At 44.4% G+C, this 25,174-nt stretch overlaps 1 protein-coding gene across 3 annotated transcripts; it reads left to right on the top strand.

Moving 5' to 3' along the window:
* Nucleotides 1-1,565: 1,565 nt before the first annotated feature.
* LOC119178432 (uncharacterized) lies at nt 1,566-24,236 on the top strand. 3 transcript variants are annotated; one of them, XM_075886246.1, is made up of 7 exons: nt 1,566-1,985; nt 2,849-3,131; nt 3,214-3,361; nt 3,442-3,497; nt 4,361-4,426; nt 18,014-18,160; nt 22,517-24,236. In XM_075886246.1, the coding sequence occupies exons 1-4, from the start codon at nt 1,653-1,655 to the stop codon at nt 3,488-3,490; spliced, it is 813 nt and encodes a 270-aa protein (XP_075742361.1). In that variant the 5' UTR covers nt 1,566-1,652; the 3' UTR covers nt 3,491-3,497; nt 4,361-4,426; nt 18,014-18,160; nt 22,517-24,236. The 3 variants fall into 3 exon arrangements, with proteins under 3 accessions (XP_075742361.1, XP_075742348.1, XP_075742311.1); XM_075886233.1 differs by having other exon boundaries at nt 2,846-3,131; nt 4,361-4,422; XM_075886196.1 differs by having other exon boundaries at nt 2,846-3,131.
* The last annotated feature ends 938 nt before the right edge of the window (nt 24,237-25,174 follow it).

The raw sequence follows: 25,174 nt of genomic DNA, 5'->3' as shown, positions 1-25,174 counted from the left end.
TCACATTCAGCCTGTAGCCGCCTCAGTCCTCGACTTCTTTACAGGGGCTAATGACATCTCGCGACGGTAAAACAAGACCACCTCGCCTCTTACATTTAATTAAAGGTGTCAGCTCATCTGAGTGCATGGCTGCTATGCACTCTTCACAGATAGTTGCAGTTCGACCTTTCGAACAATGAAACCTGCTATGTAGAACACCACGGAACCGACAAAGCAGAAAAGCTTTCGGGCTAGTCAATGCGATGCGTATTGTCGTGGTCATCGAGCTGCAGGACTGGGGCCTTGCGCATGTCAGTGAGATTGCTTCTTGGATCTACCATGGCTGCAGGAGTCGTTGCATTCAATACGGAGAGAACATCTTGGGAGCAGTGCCCAGAACTTGAAGACGTGACTTCCGTCTGAACCAATAGACGCTTGTATGCAGCCATAAACTGCGAAGCTGTTGGGTTGTTGTAATGGCCACCTCATCCACGTATTGATTCGAAGAAGTTTTCAGCATAGTTTTGACTGAGTTTGTGTGTCAGTATTTCAGCTGACCCTGGCTGACAAGTCTGTCAAACATTCTTTCCGTGCTTGCCATGCGTATCCAAAAACCAATAAATCCGTTTTTTTTTTCAGTCGTTCTGTCACTGCCGGATCTCTCGGCCCGTTTATGTACGCTCGAGTCTCCGCAAAAAAAAAAAAAAAAAAAAAAACGACTTCCAGAATGCTTCGTTCCCCTGCCGAAGGGGCGCTTTGTACGACCTTGCCAGCGGGTTCCTGGAGTTTAAGATGTCAAACAAGCCATCAAAAGTTCTAATAAACGTAGATCTTGTGCTGGCACCTTTGAATTGTGGCAGCTTTAGCTTTTGTTCGCAGAAGTCCAAAGTGTCGGCAACTGAGGCACTCGATCAGTTGTACAGCATATCATACCTTCATTTTCTTGCTTTTCCCATTGTACGTGGACTTTCGTAAGTTTGTTTCTGAGCCACAACCCTTCTTCACGTTTAAGTGCCTTCAATGCCACTTCATAACCCCATTTCACATGCTTCCCTTCAATGTCAAAGAGGTGGCCAAAGCACTTTGGCGCGAAGTGCACAGAGCGAAGTGATCTCAGTCTTTCGAATTCTACTTCTCACGGCGAACGGCCCACTCCCAGAGGCTCCGCGTTACGGGATCTTTAGTAAACCTGTAAAACAAATCCGGACTGTTATGTTTTGCACACTTAGATCGCGTCAGCTATAGCTCCCTTTAGTAACGAGCGCGGAATGGCTATGTCGAAGACGTTTTCGTGTACGTGCAGGTGGAATGTGAGGCCACAACCTTTTTTTCAACCTGTTGGCGCATCCGTAAATGACGCAAGAGGCAACCATTGTAAACCATTTGTCTTTACATGCCGACAAGGTGAAACAAGAACGGACGAAATCAGCAGCTCGCGAGGGCGCTGAGCTCGCTTTTTGCCACTGGCAAGATGGCAGCGACTGGCTTCACTCGCACAGCGCCCCTTCCACTCCAGCAAGTTTTATGTATCCTCCTTGTTTTGGCTACGCCGCTTCTTCCGACCTGGCAACACTGCGCCCGTGGTCAGCGGCGGCGGCGGCGTTTCGTCGGCAGCGCTTCGCTCGCTGGTGTGGTGCGCGATTTTCTGTTCAGTGCGTGTGGAAGGTTATGCGATGGGTGGTAGTTGGTGTTGCGTTGAGGGTTGCACAAACCACTCAAAAAAGACGCAGAGAGTTTGCTATCACGGCTTTCCAAGCGACAGAGCTCTTCGTGAGAAGTGGATCAGAGCGATCAGGCGGGGGAACTGGTTACCAAAGAAAACGGCACGCGTGTGTTCCGATCATTTCACGCCGGAGGCCTATAAGGACAGCGTTTTCTTGAAAGAAGCTTTTGGATTGTCTCAGCCACACTTCCAAAGGCGTTTGAAAGAGGACGCTGTGCCGACAGTGTTTAACAAGGCGTGCCATCCAGAAGCACGAGAAAAAGTCGTCAAAAGGAAAGTGCAGGTTCGTGAAAAAACATTTTAAACATCTATTTACTTACATATCAAGTCGTAGCAGATCATCGAGGAAAGTGCCCGTATCGTGCACAAACGGTGCGAGAGGGGCGCGTACGAGTGTGCGGCGTTATTTTACAATTCGCTGTTGTGTGGCACACTGACACTATACACTCAAAACGTCTCGATCGTAGTGGAGCTGTACCTTATAAAGTCGGAAATAAAGACTGTCACGCGGCCGAACTCTCGGTATCGAGAAGACGCTCACCGGAATAGTCATCGCGAGGCACGATCGCAATCGAGTGGACGCGGTTAGACCGAAATATGGCTCGGAACTGTAGCTATGGCAGACGCATATGTGTCCTCGATCCAGAGGGTGGGACGTTTATAGTCGCGGCTGTCGAAGAGGTTTAATTAACCTAATTTTTGGAAGCTCGGTCTTCTCGCTCCATAACTTTTGAAACCATAATTTGCACTGCAGAAAACGTACGATGTGTAACAGCAGCATGTACCATCAATAAGTACTTTCTCATTGCCCAGTTGTGATGTCTTGTTGTTCTGTATTCTTGCTTCATAAAATCAAGGTAACGTTGTTCCTGTTTCGTTTGTCGTGCGCATTGTTGAAAACGAAAGTATGAAACCCTATACAATGGAGGAGGGGACAGGAAGGTTCATCAGTGTAGGAAACTCCACAGGTATCTGCGTTTCTTCTGTAGCTGCATAGTACGTTTCTTCTGTAGCTGCCCAGGTGGTGATCTCGAGTATGTCATACCGGTTCAGTGTATTTGCCCAAAACGCTTGTTGTTCAAACTGGTATGCTTCGCTCACCAGACTTATGCCTACAATCAGTGCTATTTTTTCTTAATCCAGCAGGGTGCACATAAAGCTCACGAAAGACGCAGAGAGTTTGTTATCGTGACTTTCCAAGTGGCGGAGCTCACCCTGAGAAGTGGGTCAGAGCAATCGGGCGTTTTCTTACCAGAGGCTGGCCGTGCAGAGAGCAATAATCGGTATGACCGGAGCTGCCAAACGGATACCACCACTTGGTACAGTGAAGCGCAGGAAGTTCAGCCTCAGGCACGTGATGCTTATGTGCAAACTGTGCATGGGCAGAATACAAAGGCTGTACAGACGTACGTCAAGAAACAATCTACTGGTGAGAGAAGTGACTGTTATTATCTTTATCCTAGAAACATTGACACTCAATGAACAGTCTTCAAAATATTTTCATTGCACAGGTGTCCAAGCCAGCCCATTGCCTTCAAGGGACAGCTGTGACCAAACCGACGACATGCTGCTGTACAGTGACGAAGTGCTACGAGAAGGAAGGTCTTTATTCTCTTCTTCAATGAATGAAGCAAGTTCCCCGGGAGTGAATCTGAGCAGGTATGCAAATTTAATTAAAGTTATTCACAAATGACATTAGAGAGATGTGAAAATTGTATGCACTTTTACAAATTTTTCAGGACGAATTATTTCAGCGATGACATATCCAGCTCCGAAGACCTTGAGTAAGATTTGCGTAAGGAACATCACCTTTATTTATTTTGGATATTATGCATTCAATATGTAGCTGCGCCCTGGGAAATGTAATTTCAACAAGGTGTATTTTTTTGCTCCAGCAACGTCACTGACAATCTTCGTCTACACCATCAAGATGGTCTCATACCAAAGTTGGTACATTTCCTGACACATTAATATGTGTCCATACAATATGACCGACATAACGACATGCTGCCACACAATATGACAATGTTGTAAGTGTAGTTAGTTATTAGAGAGTTTTCGAATAGGGACCTCAAATGTTTGGCACCCCAAAGTGCTTTGCTTGTGCCGACTTTGGGTCAAACAGGAGGTAATAGTTTTTGAATATGGATTTGTGCTCATCATTTGTGTCTTGTGCTTCCAGCACAAGATGCTTGACTTGGGCCGAGAGCTGTCGCTAAAAGCCACTATGCTTGATGCAAAGGTTTTGGGCCAGGTTTTGGGGATCCTGCTTTATTCAAGAAATAGTGCCTTCAATGCCAAACCCAAACACTGCTTTGGTCGCATGCATGCACAGTGGCCTTGAGCCTGTTTCCTTGGGGCTCCTTCTCCAAAATTCTCTATTGTGTTCCACAGTCATTAAATTATGATGGGGTACTGAATGCACATATGTCTGCTGGTGCTCTTTAACAGTAGTATAATCACGCTCATCTCAATTGTTTCCCGCTGCATAATATTTAGTTCAACTTTTATGGCGCTGCAGTAGGTATTAACGCAATTAAAGTGGCATTGCAACTAATGAACATCTGCTTTCCTGAATACTTGTTATGTACGATGTGATTGTTTGCCCATGTATTTTCAAAATGTTGTCTTGCTGATATTTTTATGATTTTTTTACAGCATCTGCACAAATAAGTCATCATATATCTGCATGATGAGCTCAGTGTTGATCAACGCCGACAGTGAGTAAGTTTATTCTTTTTTTCAAGTTGTCTGTAAGCATTACAAACATGCAAGAAGTGCCACAAATCTGTTGCTCTGTTTTTCATGTACAACAGCACCAAAAGTGATTAGGAAGTGGTTTTGAAGTGAGGAGATGAAGGGTAGCATTTTATAAACAATTGTTCTAGCCAATTTAAGTACTGATAAAAAAAATTCAATGGGAATGGTGCTGCAGCCACAGGAGCTATGCACCATTATCAGTGCTCCTGTGGTTAGGAATGTGATGAGCTGGATTGATGAATGTGATTAGTCAAAATGTACAAAAGGCTGTCATGCACTGAAAGCATTGTGATTTTGCAGTGTGTTTGATGAATGGGTAGATGAGCATTTCCTTTTGTGTTAATTCAATTAATTAAGTTTCTGGGGAAGGCAAAACAGAGAAAACATATTTGAATTAGGGTTTGATATAAGCGTTGTAGTACCCATGCCACATGACCAGAGGAAATGGCATTTACTGCCGAGTGACTTCAGATATAATTCCATTTACTGCCACACGGACGAACATAAGTGCCCAAATGCCATTTGTCACCAAGTGCCATCACCAGAACTCATTCAACTGAGAAACACATACTCTCAATGGCGCAGCTGACGAAGTGCCATATACCTAGATTACATAAAATGGCATCCTATTCAGTTGCGAACAAATTTTCTAGTTTTTATTTACACTAATCACTTGATGAACATCCTCAGCTGGTAGACCCTGTATTTTGGATGCAAGAGGTGCCATTTTATTTTTATGCTGTGGATCTGAGTAGCGTTGACTTAGTTAGCTATGGTCAGTGAAACAAAGCAATGAAGCTAATGACTGTATAGTTTGCTTATTTATACACATAATTATTCTTGGAGGTAACACCATCGTCAGCGTGACTATGCCCACTGCAGGGCAAAGGCCTCTCCCATGATCTGTCATCAATCCGGTCTTGTGCTTTCTGCCACTAGGTTATACTTGCGAAATTTTTGATCTCATGGGCCCACCTAATTTTCTGTCTCCCCCTTGTGTGTTTGCCTTCTCTGGGAATCTAATCAGTTACCCTTAATTACCAGCAGTTATCCTGCCTACGCACTAAGTGCCTGGTCCAAGTCCACTTCTTCATAAATTCAACTATGATATCTTTAACCCTGATTTGTTCCCTGACCCACTCTGCTCTTTTCTTGTCTCTTAAAGTTATATCTATCATTTTACTTTTCACCGCTCGCTGCGTCATCCCCAATTTAAATTGGGCCCTCGTTGTAAGCCTCTAAAGTACTGCTCTGTAGGTAAGTACCGGCAAGATGCAGCTGTTTATACCTTCCTCTTGAGGTTTAGCGGTAGATTACCATTCATGATCTGAGAGTGCTTGGCGATTGTGGTCCGCAGGATCCTTATTATTCTAGTTATTTCACTCGAATGGTTCGGCTCTGTGGTTACTATATATCCTAAGTAAACATATTCTTTTACAACTTCCAATGTCTCTCCCCCTATCGCACAGCACTCTTTTCTGCCGAAATTTTTGGGCACACAATAATTTTATGCATATTAATTTTCAGACCTAGTCTTTTGCTTTCCGTGTTCATATTCAGTTCAGTAATCATGAGCTGTAATTTGTCCGCTGAATTGCTCATCAAGGCAATGTCATCAGCTCTTATTCTTAACTTTTCCCAATCTAGGGCCCTGAAAACCTCCTGTAAACATGCGGTGAATAGTATTGGAGAGATTGTGTCTCCCTACCTTACACTCTTCATTATTAGAATTTTGTCGTTTTCTTTATGGAGAACTATGGTAACTGTGAATCCCCTGTTGTTTTCTTCCAGTATCTTTATGTAGGGTTCGTCTATGCCCTGATTCTGTAGTGTGTGCGTCACTGCTGATATCTAGTTCGAGTCAAATGCCTTCTCGTTATCTATGAAGGCTATGTATAGGGGTTAGTTGTCTTCCATGCATTTTTCTATCATCTGATTGATATTATGAAGATGGTCTATTGTGGAGTAGATTGTACTAAATATTGCTTAGTCCTTTGATTGATGGTTGACTCTAATGCTGTCCTAATTATATTAGCTATTATTGTTGTAAATAGCTTGTAGAGAACAGACAGTAAACCAGTAATTTTTAAAGTCCTTGGCGTCTCCTTTCTTATGGATTAAGATGATGTTGGCATTCTTCCAAGATTCTCGTACTCTTCCTGTCAAGAGACATTTTGTACATAAGATATAAGGTTGCGAGTTTTCTTAACACAAATCTTTCATCATCTTTCAGCAGGTCTGTTGTTAGCTTATCCTCACCAGCGGCTTTGCCTTTTTGCATTCCTTCTAGGGCTTTCATTACTTCCCCTGTCGTTACTGGTAGGATGTCGAATTCCTCTGCGCTAGTATTGCTTCTTACGATATCATCCTAATAGTTTCAGCTTCTGCACAGCTCTCTGTAGAACTCCTCGGCTATTTCAACTATCCTATCCATATTGAGTATGACATTGCCTTCCCTATCCCTTAATGCATACATCAGTTTTTTGCGTATGCACAAGTTTGCCTTCACAACTTTTAGGCTTCTGCCGCTTTTTACAGCCTGCTCGATTCCCTCCATGTTATATCTTCTGATGTTGGCTACCCTCTGCCTATTGATTAACTTCGAAAGCTCCACTAGCTCTTTTTTGTCAATCGCATTTGAGGGTCTGTCATCTCCTGGTACAGTTTGCCAGTGTCTTGTTTAGTGACTGACCCTCTGACTTCCATTGCACACTCTTTTATGAATACTAGTTCGATTATCACTCAATCTGTCAATGCTAACATCTGTTGCCTCATTCATAGCGACAAGTCTATTTTAAAGCGAAAGTCTGAATTCCTGTGCATTCCCTCTCATTGCTAGCTCGTTAATTGGCTTGTTGTGTATCACTTGATGCTTTTGCTTTTTTAAATCCTGGTGAATAAAAGCTCTTACCATTCTATAGTTTCTGCATCGGATCTTGCCAAATACTTCTACATCCTGTACAATGCCTGGGTGTGCACACAAAATAAAGTTCATTTCATATTTAGTGTTGCGAAATGCCGAGGTTTATGGAGACTGTAAACACGTTTATTTTTCATTACTATTGTACAATTGCTCACTATAGAAGATAATGCGATTGACATCATCAAGTAAACTGTAATTTATTCTGGTCATGTAGCAGCTCCGCTACAAAAGAATGTCATTCAGTAACAGAATTACTTCATTACTAAATTTCTTCTTGTGCATCAGTGTGGCACTGGTATTAGCTGGTAGTTTTATAGAAAGGGCAAGCATCACATTGAATATGGTCATCCCATAGCTAAGCTGTGTGATACATCCCTTTATGGAAGCCATAGGCATATATGCTTTAAATAGCCCATGAATTTTTGACTTTGGAAAAACAACCAGCATAATTGAACGAAACATAAACAGAACTATACTTATAAAAAATTGGGTTATTTGTGCCATACTTTATCTGAAACCCATCGTGATACCGAGCTACTTTTTTTTAAAATAAAAATCTTCATTCACCCTATTCTTGAATATGCACCTGTCGTTTGGTATCCTGATGTTACCGAGGTTCTACCCTGAGGACCGGAGCCAGCCAGAGTCTCGGGGAGATGTCGAGGAGAGGAGCCAGGAGCTGCTAACAGTAACTTTTATTTACATTATTTACAGGTAACGTGTTGCTACATGATGGGGTTAGCATCATGGAAGCCTTAGAGCTTCTGTGAGCTTCTCGGAGCTTGTGAGAGCTTGTCAGGAACGCCCCAGCACTCGCATTTTATGCCCTGGCCTTCCCAGGATTCCCTGCAGGAAAAAAACAATGGAAGCCAGGACAGTCCAATAAAGTTTGTTCTCTTCACTTCCCCCCCCCCCCCCTCGAAAGGGGAAGGTGAAACGCCGCCTCCTTCCTAACCTACGACAGGGGAAAGAGGCACGCCCAGTTCAGTTCATGGCGAGGGAGAAAACACTGCACATTGCGTACGACACAGCACAGCACGAAGACGTTAACTCTTACATGGAAGTGAATTTCGTAGTCTGTTGCAGTGAAGAGTATGTGGCGCCAGGCAGACCACGACTTGTGGAAACAGCAGTATTAGGCGTCACAGAGAACGTGGGAAACGCATCCGCAGACGGTTCTCAGTCGCTTCGCTTATTGTCCACGGCACTCCGATGAACAGAGACGTACAGAGATAACAACCCTCTTTATGTAGTTTTGACTTTAACGAGCCCTTCATAGGTCGCCAGTCGGTCGGGTATGTTCAAGGAGTTCTACGAGGGAAGACGGCTGCGCTGCAAAATTCCAAGTACGGCTTGTGTGTCGTTGTTGCTTGTGATTCACCTGTGAGAGCGCTGTCCCGCAATCGTCTCACGTCCAAGCGGCGCAGTGTCAGGGAGGCCGATCATAACAACCCCTATAAACAATGAAGCCTTTAAATGCTTGATAGCAAAAAGTTCCGCCATTCATTCAAAGTAAATTCATCCGCTTCATCTGCCACAGCTACAGCCGAAACTTCTCACCAACACAAGCGCTGCAATCACTGAACATTGTACCATGAAATTCTTGTTTTCGCATTGAGTGTTTAAAACTATTATATGCAGTTATGAACTCCTTCTCTGGTATTTTCGGTGGTAACTACGTACATCACATTTATGGAAGAAACTTGCCTCCGCTGCTTCCACATCTTGAACACAAATTTTGTGAAATCGTAGCACATGAAACCCCAGTTATATTAGGTTTGTGTATGAATACTTGAATAACTGAGGAACAAGACAGTCAAGCGGTGGATGATGGCTACATGTCTTAAACAGATATCATTCATAAGAATGTGTGAACGCTTCATACAGAATTTAATAGTTTAGTACAAAATCCTCAGCTACCTAGAGTGTGTCACTCAGAAGTGGCCTTAACTATATCCCGTCGGTCATTTTCATTACATTTCACGCACTACTATGCTGACAGCTTGATAATTTTCTCCACGTGGCCTCCCTGTGCCTCTGTGGTAGTGGCCCGCCATCCTCCCCCTATAAAACGGGGGTGGACTCCTTCAGTACCACAGCAAAGTTATGTGTCTGTCTGTAAGGCAGCCCGTCCATCTGTCTATGCGGTTTCATCAGGTTCTTTATTTTCCTAAATCTCAGAGGCATAAATGTTCTATCACAGCAAAGCACTGTGATGAAAACTGTTGCTCTCTGCGTTGCTTTTTCTGAAGCAATGAAATTGTGAAATTGCATATGGGATCAGTTACAGTAGCCATAGATGTGTATCTGTGTGTCCTTACTGTTTATAAACATCTACTAATTACCATAAGAAATTAAATGATTGGCAATCATGTTATTTTTAGAGGTTAAGCTTGTAGGGGTTCTGAGGCTGCTCGTCCCAGAACTCAGCAGGGAAGACGCGGAGCCACACCAGGAACCGGGTTTATTTTTCTAAGCCTACGCTGCAGCTGCCGTGTGCCCCGAGTGCACCCGTGATCATAATCCTCCTCTTCTACCAGCGGTCCCACACTGCCCCCTCCCCTCTGGTGAAAGCAGGAAGAAGGAGGTGCTGTGGTAGCAACTAGCCCTGGCCACAGCGGGCCACACGTGGTGCACACAACCACATGCCGGGGCAGTCAATTGACACCTCATAATACCTCATGGGCTGCTAGACATCGTAGCTGATGACTCGCTCAGGGGTACCATCTCTGCCGCAGCTCGAAAACGGAGGTGCACAGGTCTCATTCAGGTTAATGACTACGGTCGTTGGTGGCAGCATGATAGGAAGCCTATGCTCCTGGTGCAGATCCGGTCCCTCGAGCTAGCAGGCCTAAAGCAGTGTTCCATGGTGCCGTGGTTATGGTAAACATGTCGCTGTATCATCTTTTCCTGTTGTAGCTGCCTGGACCTCTCACGTCTGAGTGGCGGCCACTCCTCCACGTAGCTGTCGTTCAATGCTAGCGAGCTCGGCAGCCGTGGAAGCCTGATGTCTCTGCAGAGGCTCTGATTGCTAATGCCTTTGGCGTTCACATCTCCACCCTCGCTGATGTTGATGCCAGATCGCCTTTCATTGCCTTTCTCGACGTAGTTTCGGATCTTGAGGACAGTCACTTTGCGCTCCAGGCATATACGGCGGTGCAATTACTCATGTTGGCTGTAGGTTCCTTCTTGAACGTGTCCACCTTTTCTGTTGCTCTCTCGAAGCGCTCCTGCAGCTGCGTCACCTCCTGTTTCAGCCTGGTTTGTTTATCCATTTGCTGCTGCCTTGCCCCGAGCTGCTCCATCAGCCGCTTGTTCTCCATCTCAGCCAAGTCTAGCACCTGTTTCAGCTTCACAAGCTTTTCCTTCATGGTCTCCAGTTCGTCTTCCCTCCTCCTTAGGCTGTGCTTCAGGGCTGTCTCAGAATGTGACACAAAACCGAGCAGTGCCTTTAGTTTGGAAACATTTACCGATAAAGTCTTCTGGTCGACTTCAAGCTCCTGGATCCACTCCTGGTTTTTGCACTTGGCCTCCTTCTTGTTCAGTTCCACGATTCATGCCTTGGCCTGACTAGCCTCTCGGTCGCGATCCTGCTGGGCTTGAGTGACCAGCGCATGGAAGTCAGCTGCTTGCATTTGTAGCTCGTCCAGCTGAGATTCCTGGAGTGCACGTTGCCACTGAAGCTCCTCTTCGTGACTGTGCCGCATGTTTGCCTGCCCTGTGTCCCTTTTCAGTAACTGTGTTTTGAACGGGGCAGACAGCTGTTGCTGATCCTTCAGGCGCTGTTGGGCATCTGCGAGCAGCTTCTCCCAAGGGCGAACCTCGTCTTCCAGGTCAGAAATGTGGCAGTCCTTCTTGTCAATGATAGTAGTTGCCCTGGATTTGTAGACGTCGTGCGTGTGCTTGAGCCTGTCATGTTCATGGGTAAAGCCTCCCAACTCGCACACTAGCTGGCTGATGTGGGTAGCATGCTGCAAAGTAACCTGCTTGAGACGACTTACTTCAGCCGCACAGGCAGCCTTGTTCCTCTCGAGGTCACGAGCGCGAGCTTGCTCACCTTCCTTCTCATTATGTGTGACTGCCTCAGCATGTTCATTTTTGCCATCCGTGCTGCAGCCTGCTTCCTCCCAGCCTGCAGCGCAGTTTCTCTCTGCTCAATAGTCTCCTTCTATGTGCTGCTCATCTTCTGCCTCCTGATAAATGCGCTGTACATCGTGGTGTCTTTTTCCTTTTCTTTCTGTTCCTCCTATTGTCAACGTCACCAGTAGCGCTATCAGCAGCTCGTTCTTGGATCGCAGCGCTGTCTTGTTGCGCGGCGTCTCCACACATTGCGTCCACCTTCACGCCGGCAATATCCCATGCATCCTGGCGACACCAATGGGCATTTGCCCTGCCTCCATGGAACTCACCTCCTCCCTCCATGACGATGGATACAGTCGGTGTAGACGGCTTGTCAATTAGCTGAGCAAAGCGAGCAAGCTTCCCAAAGGACGAAAAGGAGTGTATCTGGAAACTGGGGTGGCATTGCTGCATAACATGCAAAACCTTAACGGTCTCAGGAGCAGGGGGTCCGCCCGACGGAAGAACTTCTGCATGGCCTGAACATAATCGCACAGACCCTCCTCTAGATGCTCCATTCGGGCGTCAAGCTCATGCCTGGTACGGTAGTCGTAGGTGACCGGCAGGAACACTTGCCAGAATGTTTCGATGAACTGGTTCCAGAACTGGAAGGGAGGTTGAAGACGCTGCCATCCTTGTGCGGCACTGTGCACAACAACTGGAAGCACTTGCTGAAGCACGTCGGTCTCCAAGAAGCCAGTGACGGTCGAGTACACGAAAAGATCGTCAACGAAATTGAGGACCGATTCCCTAGAGTCTTGGCTGCAAAACGTGGGCATGGTCAGCTGCATCATCAGGGCCATGGTCACGGACTGCTAGGTACTTCGATGTTTGTGGCCCAGGGGTGGGGTCCTCCCCGTTGGACGCCGAATGTAGGGGCTTTGAGGTTGCTCGGCCCAGAACCCCGTAGGGAAAATGTGGAGCCAGACCAGGAACCCTGTTTATTCCTCTAAGCCTTGGCCGCAACTGCCCGCTGTCAGCGGCTGCCGCATGCCCTGAGCACATAATCAATCGTAATTATCCTCGTCTACCAGCGCTCCTACAAGCTATGAAAAGAAGTTAATTTCAGAGCAAGCTTCATGATGAATACAAGGCAGGAGTATATCATGTGGCTCATGTTCAGGTAATGCATCGCGAAATTTCTCTGCGACAGCAACAAATAGGCCTGTGTCATATTGGGATCAACAAAAGTTGCTTCCAGCAACCGTCTGGAAAAAGAAGGACTTCAGAGAGCTCTTCATGAGCTGGTCTGAAGATTGAGTGGCTCGTCACTGATCGCCACTGTGAAATTAAAACCTTCATGGGGCCGCTGTATGCAGAAATATCCCACCTATTTAACCTATGGCACATTGGATAAGGTAGATCGATTTGCATTTTTAATGTCGCTCAAATGTGAATATGAACACAGCTTTCTGATATATGCGTTATCATTGCAGTCTTTTTTTCCTTTGTTATGTAAATGTGAATTACTTATTTTTAGAGCACCGTGTTCTCAGATTAATCTGAAAAAAAAAATCCGATAAACAACCTCCGGTAAAATTTTTTGTCAATTCAAATTTATGCGATAAACTCCAACTTTCAAAACACATTCTCAATGTTCAAAGGGCATTTTCAAAGCTGAGAATCATCATTCGAAAGAAGAGCACCTCTGTCAATGGCAGCAAGCTTGTAAAGTATGCTTGAGTCTATTACAACAAGCTTCAAGGTTGTCATACAAACGGAGGTGTTTTGTATTGAAGTATTACTTGGGTGTATACATGTTTGTGCGGTCAAACCCCAGAGTCATATTAAATATATAAATTGGGTTCACATAATATTGTGGTCAGATATCATTTGATCTGGGATTTCGGAGTACTGAGAATAATAATAAATAATAGACCCCTTATTTTTCATCAAGACGATGAGGGAGACTGGGAGAAAAAGCCAAGAAGCAGCTTTACTAGCTCTGGCCCCCCCCAAAAGTACAGTTTGGCGATTATACAGCAGTGGGCATGAAAAGCCTCTGAACAGGTTAAATAAATGGCAAGTGAGAAAAATACAGAAGAATAGAGAAGCATGATTATCAGCAACAATGCAAAGTAATTTTACTGGAAATAAGTATTATTGATACGACCACATTTCAAGAACCTATAATGGAAAATTAATCTCCCAATTTGGAGACTTGAGTATGTACTTGAAGTAAACTCTGAAAAAGGCCAAATATTTTACCAAAAAATGAACTCCAAAAATTATCAACCGAATTTCTATAAAAAGAAACCCTGGAAACATGGAGCCCTACTTATTTCTCATAGACTTGAAGAAAAAGATTATTCCCTTGAGGAGGACTGCGCAGCATGAATCTGCGCTTGAGAGGCCGAAAACCATCATTCGCCATCTTTATTAGTGTCGATAGTTACAGTGCGAGAACAGAACGATGACAAGTAGGACACCAGAGTCATCGTTCTGTTCTCGCGCTATAACTATCGTCATGTCATACCAACTAGCCCAAACTGCCACACTTCAAAGTTACTTTATTAGCGTGCTAGAAATAGCAATGTTAATGAAGAATTGCTCTCTGCTAGGCGGCTGTCGATTCTCGGCCGCATTTTCAATGTACATAGTCACCCCAACCCTCTTCACCTTTGTTGCTTTCATGGCCAGCTGCCAGAATGTTACTGCTTAGTTGAAGGTAGGTGCTATGTAGAGACAAAGAGGAACTTAGGCACCTAAGTAAGTTGAAGTGCAACCAAGAGTTGTCAGACTTCGCAGACCAAAGAAGCAAATCACACTGTTTGAGTGTTGATTGCTTGTCTGCAATGGTTTCCTTTGAATTGGGAGAAAAACTTCCACTAGTTGTTGTGCCTTTACAGAGGATTAGGCTCTTTGCACCAGGCTTTCATAGCATGGTGTTGGGTACTTGACCTTATTATAGATAGATGCATTGTCATCAACACATTAATGTATGAGTGGTTTTATTCACTGCACTACAAGTCACCACAGGCATGGGCACGAGGGGAGCAGGGAGGGTGGCGGCCCCTAGTCACCTAAGAGGGAGGGTGCAAAGTCAGCCGTCTACATTGACATAATTGGCAGAGGGGTGCTGTGACGAACCTTTGCCTCTCCGCTGAAAGGTAACCTTGGGCACGCTTATGCAAGTCATGTTAAAGTACAATGCTTATCATTAGTATGCAGGCTTGTTAAAAATAAAGACAGCCTACACCATGTACACAATTCATTGTATATCATGGATAATGTTTGACTATGTAGATAAAAAATCATAAATGTGGGATTTATGTCTGTGAGATATTCCTTTGAGAGTACCGAGGCACTTATCATAGACGAACAAGAGCGTCTAGTAATGTTGTGATAAAGCTAACTTCCCTTTCTTGTAGTTATTGTATAAGTAAATGTCGAGAGGTGATATTGTGAGGTTCGTACCACGTGGTGTTTCTTCTCATTTACTTGTCAGGTGCTCAATAAGGTTAGGGAATGGATTCTCACAAGACACCTTTTTGAAATAATGTACAATCACTAAAAGTAGTGTTTCCAGAACAACATTTGCACCCTCTACATGATCAATATTTTGCCTTACATAATTACTAATCGTGGCAGCATAATCCTTCCTCACATTTTAAGCATGACTTGGTACTATTTTACATATCAGGGCTACATTGTACTTTTTAGACATAACACTGTGGACACCACAACATTATTGTCATCATTTCATTCAAATAGACGTACATAATTGTTCTTTGCTACTGCTCCCTGAGTGGTATTATATTGAGTCCTTTCTGCAAGCTATCGTTAACTTGCATAGTCGATAAATTGCATTTTTGCTTCCTGTCAGACAGATACCCTGTTTCAGCTACCTTGTTTTCAAGCTCCATTGTAACCAAGCTGCTTTAATCATCAAATGGTCTAAGTCCTTGATATTTTGGCAGCACCAGATCTTCTTTCTGACCTTCCATGGACTTGTTCTTGATGGCTTGCATGCCGTGACTGGACTTTCAATCCGAACAGCACATTGAGTCTCTTAAGGTGGTATGGTAAGGTAAACCCAGCAGGAAATCGAATTTGCAATATTGACCCCGAAAAATCTACTGCACACTGAAGAACAAACCCGTGGAAGTCTGATGTCGAGTGGCCGCTCCAGGCAGTTTAAATTTCGTGCCGAAGTGCACCGTGCGCCCTCTGGATCAAGCAGAATGCACACACAAAATTTCACCTTTCTCAAATTGCGTTATTTATAAATTTTTAAACTTCAATGTACCTTTTCTAAAGAAGTATTGAATGGATATTGAAGAAACTTTGCATGCATGAGCTACAAGTTGGGAACAATCTGAATTTAAAAAATGCTGACTTCCACAAAAGGAAGGCATTCAAGAAAGATCACACAGTAATATGCATCCTCTGTGGAGTTGTGCACTGAGTAATTTTATTTATTTATTTACTTTCTGACAAAAACTGCATGAAAGATACCCTAATTTTTTAGTCCAGGTATAATATGCGAGTCTCTACAATAACACAGCTGAATATAATTATATTCCTTTTGGTGATTGCGGAGAAAAGGTACATTGAATAGGTGAGCTCACTTTAAAATTTCGGAGTGGCCCATCGGAAAGATAGACAATCTAGGCATACAAAAAGAATGTCACCCGATAACCGGTGGCCTTTGTGAGCACGTGCAATTTTATGAGGAGCTGTTTCTAAAATATTCCGTAAAAATGGTCATATACCGTTTGCCCTATCATACCCCCTTAAGTAGATTGTCTGCAACGCAGTTGGACAAGTTGAACGATGACATGGTGTTTGACTGGCTGTCATACAAGTGTAATTATGATTATTTCTCCGTAATATGGAGGGAAAAAGACATAGACGACTTGCACAAAAATTTACTTGCTCCTTCTCAGTACTGTGTAACTGTTCATTTGAATCTATAGCCTGGCTTTCCACACTGCTGTAATAACTTCATTCAAAATAATTTTTTTACCTAGTTTGTCATTTAACACTCTCCTTCATAGCAGCTATGCACTGTGCCATCATAGGTGAGCAGTCACTCATGGCTCAATTTACTCAGACACAAATCGGGCCACAAGTCAGAGCTGAACCAATTTTGTATGTTTCATGAACCTGAGACCGAGTGATTCTTCGCTGAGAAAAATTTTTTTGAGTGTGAGTCCAGGTGAGTTTGTTGGAAGAAAATTATGGTAAGTCTCAATGAGCCCTAAGCACAATATACATTTCTGGAGTAGGTCTAAGAGAGCTGCACATTTTTTGCTGACCTAAACCTGCAATGTTTCTCACTTCAAAGAAAAAGGAAAAAAAAGTTACATTATCTCCCACTAAAGGAAACCATGTACGGTTGCGAAGCAGCGGTGTTCACTTGTGTTTCCATTTGTATGTGTCCGTGTATATTTCATTTGTGTGTGGAATCGTGTATATGTTGTGTACCACTTATGTTACTCGTTTCCCCTTTGTGTGTATTACCGTGTGTGTGCTGCAAAGAGAACACCCTGTGCTGCCAGGAGAGTGCAACGTAGTGCGCGCGCGAAGCATCATATACGAGCGCGCAGCTGTGGCAGAGAGATAAGCGGGAGAGGAGGAACGAAGTGGAGGCAGCGCTCTGTCACCTTTTCCCACTCCTGCGAGGAGAGGGTTCTCCCGCATCCTCACGCTAATGCGATGAGATGGGCGAGAGTTGGCACAAACACAGTAGGAGAGCCGACGGTCGCTGAGGGACAGACGCAGCCGCGAGCAATAGCTACTTTGCATGGAAAACAAATTAGCGTTGCTTTATTGTCGGCTTGCATATGCAGCAGTACTGCACATTCTGAAGACACTTCTCCTTGCCTTTACTCATGGTTCCTTTCCCACAAGACACTTACGAGACTCTTACTACTCCAAAGAGACATTTGTGGCTTATTACTGCAGGGAGCAAATGCCCCTGAAATACACATTGTTTAACATGGTCTACAGAAGCACAGGTTACGTGAATGTTTTCGGGTGTGGATTGGGGGGCTTATTCCAATTTGTGGTGGCGATTTAAATGAGGTAAATAGAAAAAGGCACAGTTTGCCATTGCTCTTAATGTTAATGCCAGACAGTTCTTGATTAGCGCTGTTGGTTTAGTGCATAAGGTTTGAAATAACCCTTGAACAGGCAGCTACTTCTGAGCGATTACATTACAGTGTTGGTGATTAAACAGTGACACTGTGTGGCAAGAAACAAGGATCACTGGAGAAAATCGAGACTTTTTCATCATGCAGAGTAGATGTTATGTAATTTGATGTTGACTTTCTATAGCCAAGCTGCATTTGTAATGTGACATTGTGTCACTCATGCTTTTAAATTTCATTTTGTTAGCTATTAGTGAATTGACATTGTAAGGAAACTATGTGCCAAGGCAAGAAATTAGAAACGGAGCCATCTTCTCCTTGGCATTTTCAACTTTCTTTTCTTCTCTCACAGTTTTATTTGCGAGAAAAAGGAAAAGCAGTGCCATTCATGTTTCATCATTCTATTTATTGCAGAACACGAATTGAAGCTCAGCATTATAATGAAGCCGGCTGTAGAAGAACCCTGACAGACTCCGCAAGTGTGGAAAGACTTTTGCAGAGATTCCCCCTAGGGTGAAAAAGAATGGACTGTGGCTCCAGTGAAACAGAGAGCAATTTGTGGTGAGCAATACTGCTTAAGCCCACATATGCACGATCGATTTATACTGCACGGCAAAAAATGCAGGCAATAAGCAGGCAGCGACAAGCACAGACTATTAACTGAAAGTTTAGTCATCACGTCCAACATGTATATATGACAAGCAGAAAAAAGAAAAAGATTAGCATTTTAACAAACAACACGTACACCCGAATCACGAGGTAGAATAGCAGATTCATTAGCCACATTTGCCATATTTGCCAGATACTGAAGCTCTTTACTAGGAGAGCAATCGATAGTTCGTTCACGCAGTTGTCAGAGTTGCCGAGCCATTTTTCTGCTTCAATGATCATCAAGGTACAATCTTTGTTGTGCTTATGCAGTACAGCTGTATTTTCGAACTGCACATGACAACCACTCATGCTGCCATGCTGAGCCAAGAAACTCTCACTGCCATTGCGTGCATTATGTGTGTTCTCACGTAGGCACTTATTGAGGCATCTCCTAGTCTGCCTGATGTAACACGCACCACATGATGGTGGAATTCTGTATACTACATTCGTGTTACATTGGACAAACTGGGACTTGTGTCTGATATTGCAAGAAACATCAATTGACCCAATCAATGGTCCACTTTGATTAGCCACATAAGCAATTTTTTTTTACTATGTATAGGACGTGGCACTTCAGTTTCTAGTCACTACTGCCATTTGGCTGCTCTGCTAGGCCTTGCCACAGCAGAATGCAATTAACATTAATGAGAGTGAGGTAGCGTAATTACTCGCGTAATCCTCGCACTCGCATAATTCTCGCACCCCCCACATCGCCCAACAAAAATACGATTTCTATGTTTCCTCGAGTAATTATCGCACCCCCAAAAATTGCCGCAATAATGTTGTCGGCTCGTTCCAGCCATTGATGATGATAGCGCACCATTTGGCGCCATCTCTTAAGCATCAAGCGTACTATTATTGCACGGAGATTCAATCCAATTCGAGCCAAGCCAAAATGGCAAGTGCACATTGCGGCGTGTTTTGTATGTTGTGTCGATAATCTTGTCACGTTATGGGGCTATATTGAAGCTTCACGGCTGCTTTCAAGTTGAAAGTGATTGATCATGCACATCATGCACTAAACAACGGCAATAGGGCTGCCGGAAGGCCCTTCGGAGTCGACGAGATTTGTGTTCGTTATTGGTGACGGCGGCTAAAAGTCACCAAGACGCGTTGGGCCTGCCATGTGCCCAAGCCTGGGATTGATGGTAAACTTTATTTCTTCAGAAGGAAACTGCCGACGATTCTGGTAAATAGCCATCGGCCTAATATAGACGCCCTACGCGCACCTTTTGAGGGACCCTGTTGAGTGACGAAAGCTACCGCTACGCCTGTAACGCCCACAAGTTTTGTGTATGGTATTCTGATTCTCTACTATTTGCTTGCACTTTTTGTGTCTCGAATAAATCTTGCCTTGTGTTGAACCTGTGCTTTTATTATTGAATTAAGTTATAATTAGTACTTCTCAAGCTTGCTGTTAGTTTCCGGTGTGAGAATCCTGACTTGCGGCCACTTTGTTTTCTTTTTTGCTCTGTACGTTTTCTTGAAAAGTTTTCCCCGCGTAATTCTCCCACCCCCCAACTTTGCATAGGTTTTCCGTCAAAAAAAAGTGCGAGGATTATGCGAGTAAATACTGTACGTGCAGCATACGTCGCTTTTCCCATTCACAAGAAATGTGAATTCTAGCTACTGCAGGGCTTAGTGCTAAACATGGGATCACAAACAACATACTCCCCTCTGCACTCCTGACTGCCTTCACAGTCATCTGCTATTCATTCATGCAGTGCTCATGTGTGCACACACACACGAACATACGGATAATTTACTTGTTTGGAAACTTACGTGAGCCATAGTAATGACTGACAAAAGAACCCATGTTAAAACACATTAGTATTGTTATCTGCTTTCATCATTTATTTGAATAGCTGGCATTTCCTGGCTCTTTTAGGTCACCAATTGCAGTGTGAGCTTCCAAATTTCTTAGAGTGCATTTTTATGTCCTGTCGTCGTGCTTAAAGGGCTCCTTAACGACTCAGAGGTCAAAATTCAGTTGTGGTGGAGAAGTTGTGCGCGAGTGTGCAAGGAACACTGAGCCATGCGAATTTTTTTAAAAGAATGTTGTAATAAGGGAGTTTGATTATCATGAATAGCAAAGTTTGATGCGTTCGATCATTAAAATGCTGCAAACACTGCTTCTTTCACTATCCTCTGCTGGTATCCTCTCCCGAAGCTGCTTTTCCTTCACAGAGCACGCCTCGCAATTGTGCGAAGCACAGAGCTGCACGTGCGCTCTGTGTGTAGCTAGGAGAACATGTGCTGCAGGGAGGTGGCGCATACGGGCAACACGACGAACAACAAGGAGCGCAGACAGCTGCTTGCAGACTAATCGAAAGTCGTATGTTCTTGCTCGACCAATCGCAGCATGATTTGCACTATGCATCAGAGATTCAACTTCTCAACAACACACGGAGGCCAGAAAGGCCCAGAGAGGAGGTGGGATGTTTTCTAGTAATTTGTGGTGCACCGGTGACTCGTAGCGCTGCCACGTGTGGCATCGTTTATCGCGACAGCATTCTGAGTGCAATGTGCATGTTTACTAGAAATGACTGAAAAAATATTGAAGGGAGTTTAGCGAATCTTTAAAAGCTGAACACTCAGCAGGTCAGCAGCTTCTTATGTAGTGTGTTACTGAAAGCTGCTGGGACAGGAATGCTTCCGTTGAATTTGAGTAGCATTTTCTGTCTGGCTAATTGATACATTGCTAAAGTTGAATCGATAGCTCAAATGCTCGAACAGGAACGAGGAACACAGGATGTGGACAAACACACTATCAGCATCACAGGATCTGGAGTGTACTTGTCGGAATTCAGTGTTTCTCATCTCTGACCAAGCATTCGCGCCACCTATTCAACTTCTGTTTATGGTTAATTTTGTGCTTACCACACCTCGGTTCATGCGTAAATATTGCAGGAAGTTTTGCATGTTTAAAACGAAAGCGCTTGTCTAGTAGTGCCAGAGAGTAAACTACTGGCAATGTCCAACAACCGACCTTGCAATTGTTTGGCAATGTCCAACAACCGACCTTGAAGTGTTGAACATTGTCTTGTTGTCATAGCAATTGGTGCGCTGTCTTATACAACTGCTATACTCGGCGACAACTTTCTGTGGCAGCACGGCCAAGGCTACGTGGGCGGAGCCTATGCACATGTGCTACTGTGCCAAGTAGGCCGACCGCTTCGACGGGTGTTTCGGTTTCGATTTCACCAGCGCAGTCCGCGTCTCGCAGTCCGTATCGGCTCGCGTTTGCTCGCGTTTCGCTGCAGGAAATGCGAGTCGCATCTTTGGGAACTCGAGAGCAATTTTTAATAATATTGTGACGTGATTTACTGACGCGTGGACCCAGGTTGCTGGGTGAATGATACATTCAATTATTCATGTAATGGTTACACAACTCATCATGCACGTACCGTTTTCGGTGACTTCAGGGTTCCACTGTTAACGTCGAGCTTAATCCGGAAGACACTGCGCTCGCTAACACCAGTGAGCTCGCTGACTTTCCGACATGCGGCTCTCACAGACAGCTGCGCGTCGCTTTTCCTTACTTGCGCGTAAACCTTGTACGCCACCTTCTTGGCCTGTACGGACAGCTTTTGATTTGACATTGCCTGGTACGGCTGCGCAGCGGGTGGACTCGCGGCACGCGGCGGTGTTTCCTCCGTAAGTGATGTTGACGAGCTGTAACCGGCGGATGCCATCTTTGACAGTGAGGAATTCGGTGAGGTAAAAAGGCGACGGAAGCCGAAAAACCCCCAAAAAACCTGAGAGAGCGTGAAACGAAATTTTTTCTACTGCGCAACGTTTTTATTCACGAATTAAAAAATAAATCCACGAAAAATGTAAGTGACGAATGGTAAAATCTTAGTTACCCAGAACAGTATACAAACGTTTTCGTTGAGGGACTACATGCTGTGGCGCAGTAAGACAAGCGTGCTTCGGCTCCGTAGCCTTGGCTGTGCTGCTACAGAAAGTTGTCGCGGGGTATAGTGCATCAACTTTTATTAACACTGCCAAAATATTGCTTCAAGTTTGGTAAGGTGAACGCGTCGGATCCTCTTGCAATAGCTTTCTTGGACATGCCTTGAAGCTGAAAAGAGAAGGACAAAGCTATAGCACAAGAATGGCAGTTTCAATGAAACAATTCTGTAATACTGTGCACTGAAAGACAGGACATCAAGGCTATCCAACAATGTAAAAGTTCTTCCAAGTAAGTAGTTGTGATACAGTAACATTTTTCTACATGTATTCACAACAGGTTTTTTATTTCAGATTATGTGCCTTTATTACTGAGCAATGTCATGCAATGCCCTGAGAAGGCCGTCATTTCCAGCTGCTGAAAATGCAGTTGTGCAGAGCCATCACTACACGCTCTCGGCCAAGTATGGTCCAAAGTCATCGATGGAAGATGCAAGGAAGGGGCGATATTCACACTTCGGACATAAATCAACGGTTGATCTGCGATCCTACTGCCATGTTTGGATCTCTGTCTTCTAGTGTGTGTTGTTTAGTGTGCTAGGGGTGATTTTCTTCTGCATGGCCTGACCCATTCATCGCCACCCCTGACTATAGCCCCTTCTGCTACAACTGTGTAGAAGCTGGCCACACCTATCCCTGACGCAATACCATGACATAGAACCATGTGGTCGAATCGTTAATGCACTTTGCCCAGTTTGGTGATTGGCCGTAGGACATCGCTGGCTGCTTCACAGCAAATGAGTGCAGGCTTTGACAGACATTGCGTATATCGTCGTCGGTACTACCTCTCTCCCCTGTAACAACCGTTTTGGTCCAACTTGTGCAGGTTAATTAGCTCATATCCAGAAAACCAAAAGCAGCAACTAGTGGAGGTGTGGTTGCTGATTGTTGGAATAGTGAAGCCCTTCCATTGCAATCACTAATATTCCAAGGTTCAGCTTGACAACATAATGAAGGCACACCAGCATCCATACAAAGCCTAGAATTTCAATTTGGGATTTGGCATGGTTTGCTCTGCAGCTGATTAAAGTTTTCATAGAGTTTTATGAATAGAAATTTTACCAGAAGTTCATGATTGTGTACCACTGTTTGCATCTGACTAGGCGAGTCTGGGACATGAAACAATGTAACTGCTGCTGTCATTTACTGGTCTCTGGTAGACAGGTGATAGCGATGTCAAAAAAGCTGGTAGGCACATAGCGACAGCTTGCTTTAGTTCTTCTGAATTCCGATCAGTGGCTCATGAACTGACTACAAGAGACCACAGTAGTGAACGGTACCTTTTCCCATGCTAACAAGCCGACTGGAAGCTTTTTCTATTGGTGCGTACTACTGCTGTGCAATTGAGAGAGCTGCTGGTGTGTAAGCAACAGAGCTGCCATTTTGCAGCAGTACTGAGCCGATATTTTAGGACAGGGTCACAAACTCATCTCAAATAGTGGGCTGCAGTTCCGCTATTTAGTCCTGCGAGGGCCAGAAAGAAGGTAAGAGCAGAGGGGGGTGGGGGGGGGGGGTGGCTGCTGCCAGCTTCTATACATTGTGAGCAAACGTTATTGGGAAGAAAACCTCAATTCTGAAGATTTGGTGCCAAGGTACCAACATGTCTACAACAATCTCCTAAATGACTAAATCTGAACGCCAATTCTGAAATAAGTTGTTTTTCACGGGTATGCTCAAACAAATAGTGACCACATGAGGTGGCTCATGAACAAAATGCTTTAGACCAGCCATGCCCATATAGCTCACAACCATACCTATTAAAAATTGGGAAACACATATGGTACGGGCCGCAAGCGAGGCATTAGTGGGTTGCGTGTTTGAAACCCTTTTTGTAGGAGGTGGCATCTATTCGGCCTGCAGTTTTCCAAGTGTGCAATTCATTTTGTGCTACCGTGTTTTCCATTTTCCACTGGGTACTGGCACCGCGTCAAGCTTTTTTTTCCTCATTGAACAAATACTCTAGATGACTGTGTGTGTCTATGTTTCTTTACTGAAATAAAAAAAAAACTTTGAAGATGTGCCTTTTCATTGAAGAGAAATTGAGTGCTTTTGCAGTATTCAAACAACGAAGTGTTTGAAATGCAAACAGAAGCGATATTTAGAAGTTGACAAAGACATGATGTCAAGTGTGCCATACTCACCAATTTATTAAAGATTCACTGACTAGACTATTTTCTTGCACAAAGAGGCCTGCATGTTTTTATCAATCATCTGCACTACTCACCTACAACCAGCAAGACAGCTCGTAATTTAGCGATGGGAATGATGGGGGCATGAGGCGAAGGTTTATAGCGGCGCTCCCCCCTCCCTCCCCGTTATGGCAGTGTAGGGGGCTGACTTAGAGCCCCCACTTCCCTGAGTCACTGCATCCACCTCCGTACTATGTCACTCTATAGGGCTAACATTGTGCCCCCCCTCCCCCGCTTTAGGGGACTAGGGAGGGTGAAGGGATGGCCTCTCGTGTGCACGCCAATGTTGGTCGTATATTTGTTGGCGCATAAAGAGCGGAAGGGGCAGCGCGTAACTTATTGACACTGGCAGGTGAAACAGTATCTGGAATTCTGCGGGGAAACATCAAGCTGAATCGAAACGCAGTGGAGACCTCATTTACGTGATCATAATGATGTATTTGGTTGTAAGTTTATCTTTATGGAAATATGTGCGGCACATCAAAGTGTTTGACTACTAGCCCTGCCACCATCGCCATTTCAGTACATGCGTTCTCACGGAAGGAGTCGAGTGCTAAAAGAAGGCATATGCCGCACGCGAAATGCGTCGGAGCTCGGCAGTCGGGTAGGCCAGAAGCCGCTGGAAGCGCGTCTTGTTAGCGAGTCTTATTATCGTGCTGCATATTCAAACAGAATAGAAAGTTGGGCGAGTTGGTGCGTATTCATATTCAAAGAAAAGCGGCGCACAAAAAAGACGGAGACAAAGAAGAGAACCACACACAGC

This window comes from Rhipicephalus microplus, chromosome 1 (genome assembly GCF_043290135.1).
Source record: "Rhipicephalus microplus isolate Deutch F79 chromosome 1, USDA_Rmic, whole genome shotgun sequence".
Classification (NCBI taxonomy): Eukaryota; Metazoa; Arthropoda; class Arachnida; order Ixodida; family Ixodidae; genus Rhipicephalus; species Rhipicephalus microplus.
The sequence above is the reverse complement of the archived record's forward strand: the minus strand, read 5'-3'. Positions and strand labels throughout refer to the sequence as shown.

Excerpts from the sequence above, each read along its gene's own strand:
- LOC119178432 (XM_075886233.1), top strand. The coding sequence starts at position 1,653 with ATGGGTGGTAGTTGGTGTTGCGTTGAGGGTTGCACAAACCACTCAAAA. Across the intron at positions 3,132-3,213 it reads CGTCAAGAAACAATCTACTG|GTGTCCAAGCCAGCCCATTG; the intron begins GTGAGAGAAGTG and ends TTCATTGCACAG. Across the intron at positions 3,362-3,441 it reads CCGGGAGTGAATCTGAGCAG|GACGAATTATTTCAGCGATG; the intron begins GTATGCAAATTT and ends CAAATTTTTCAG.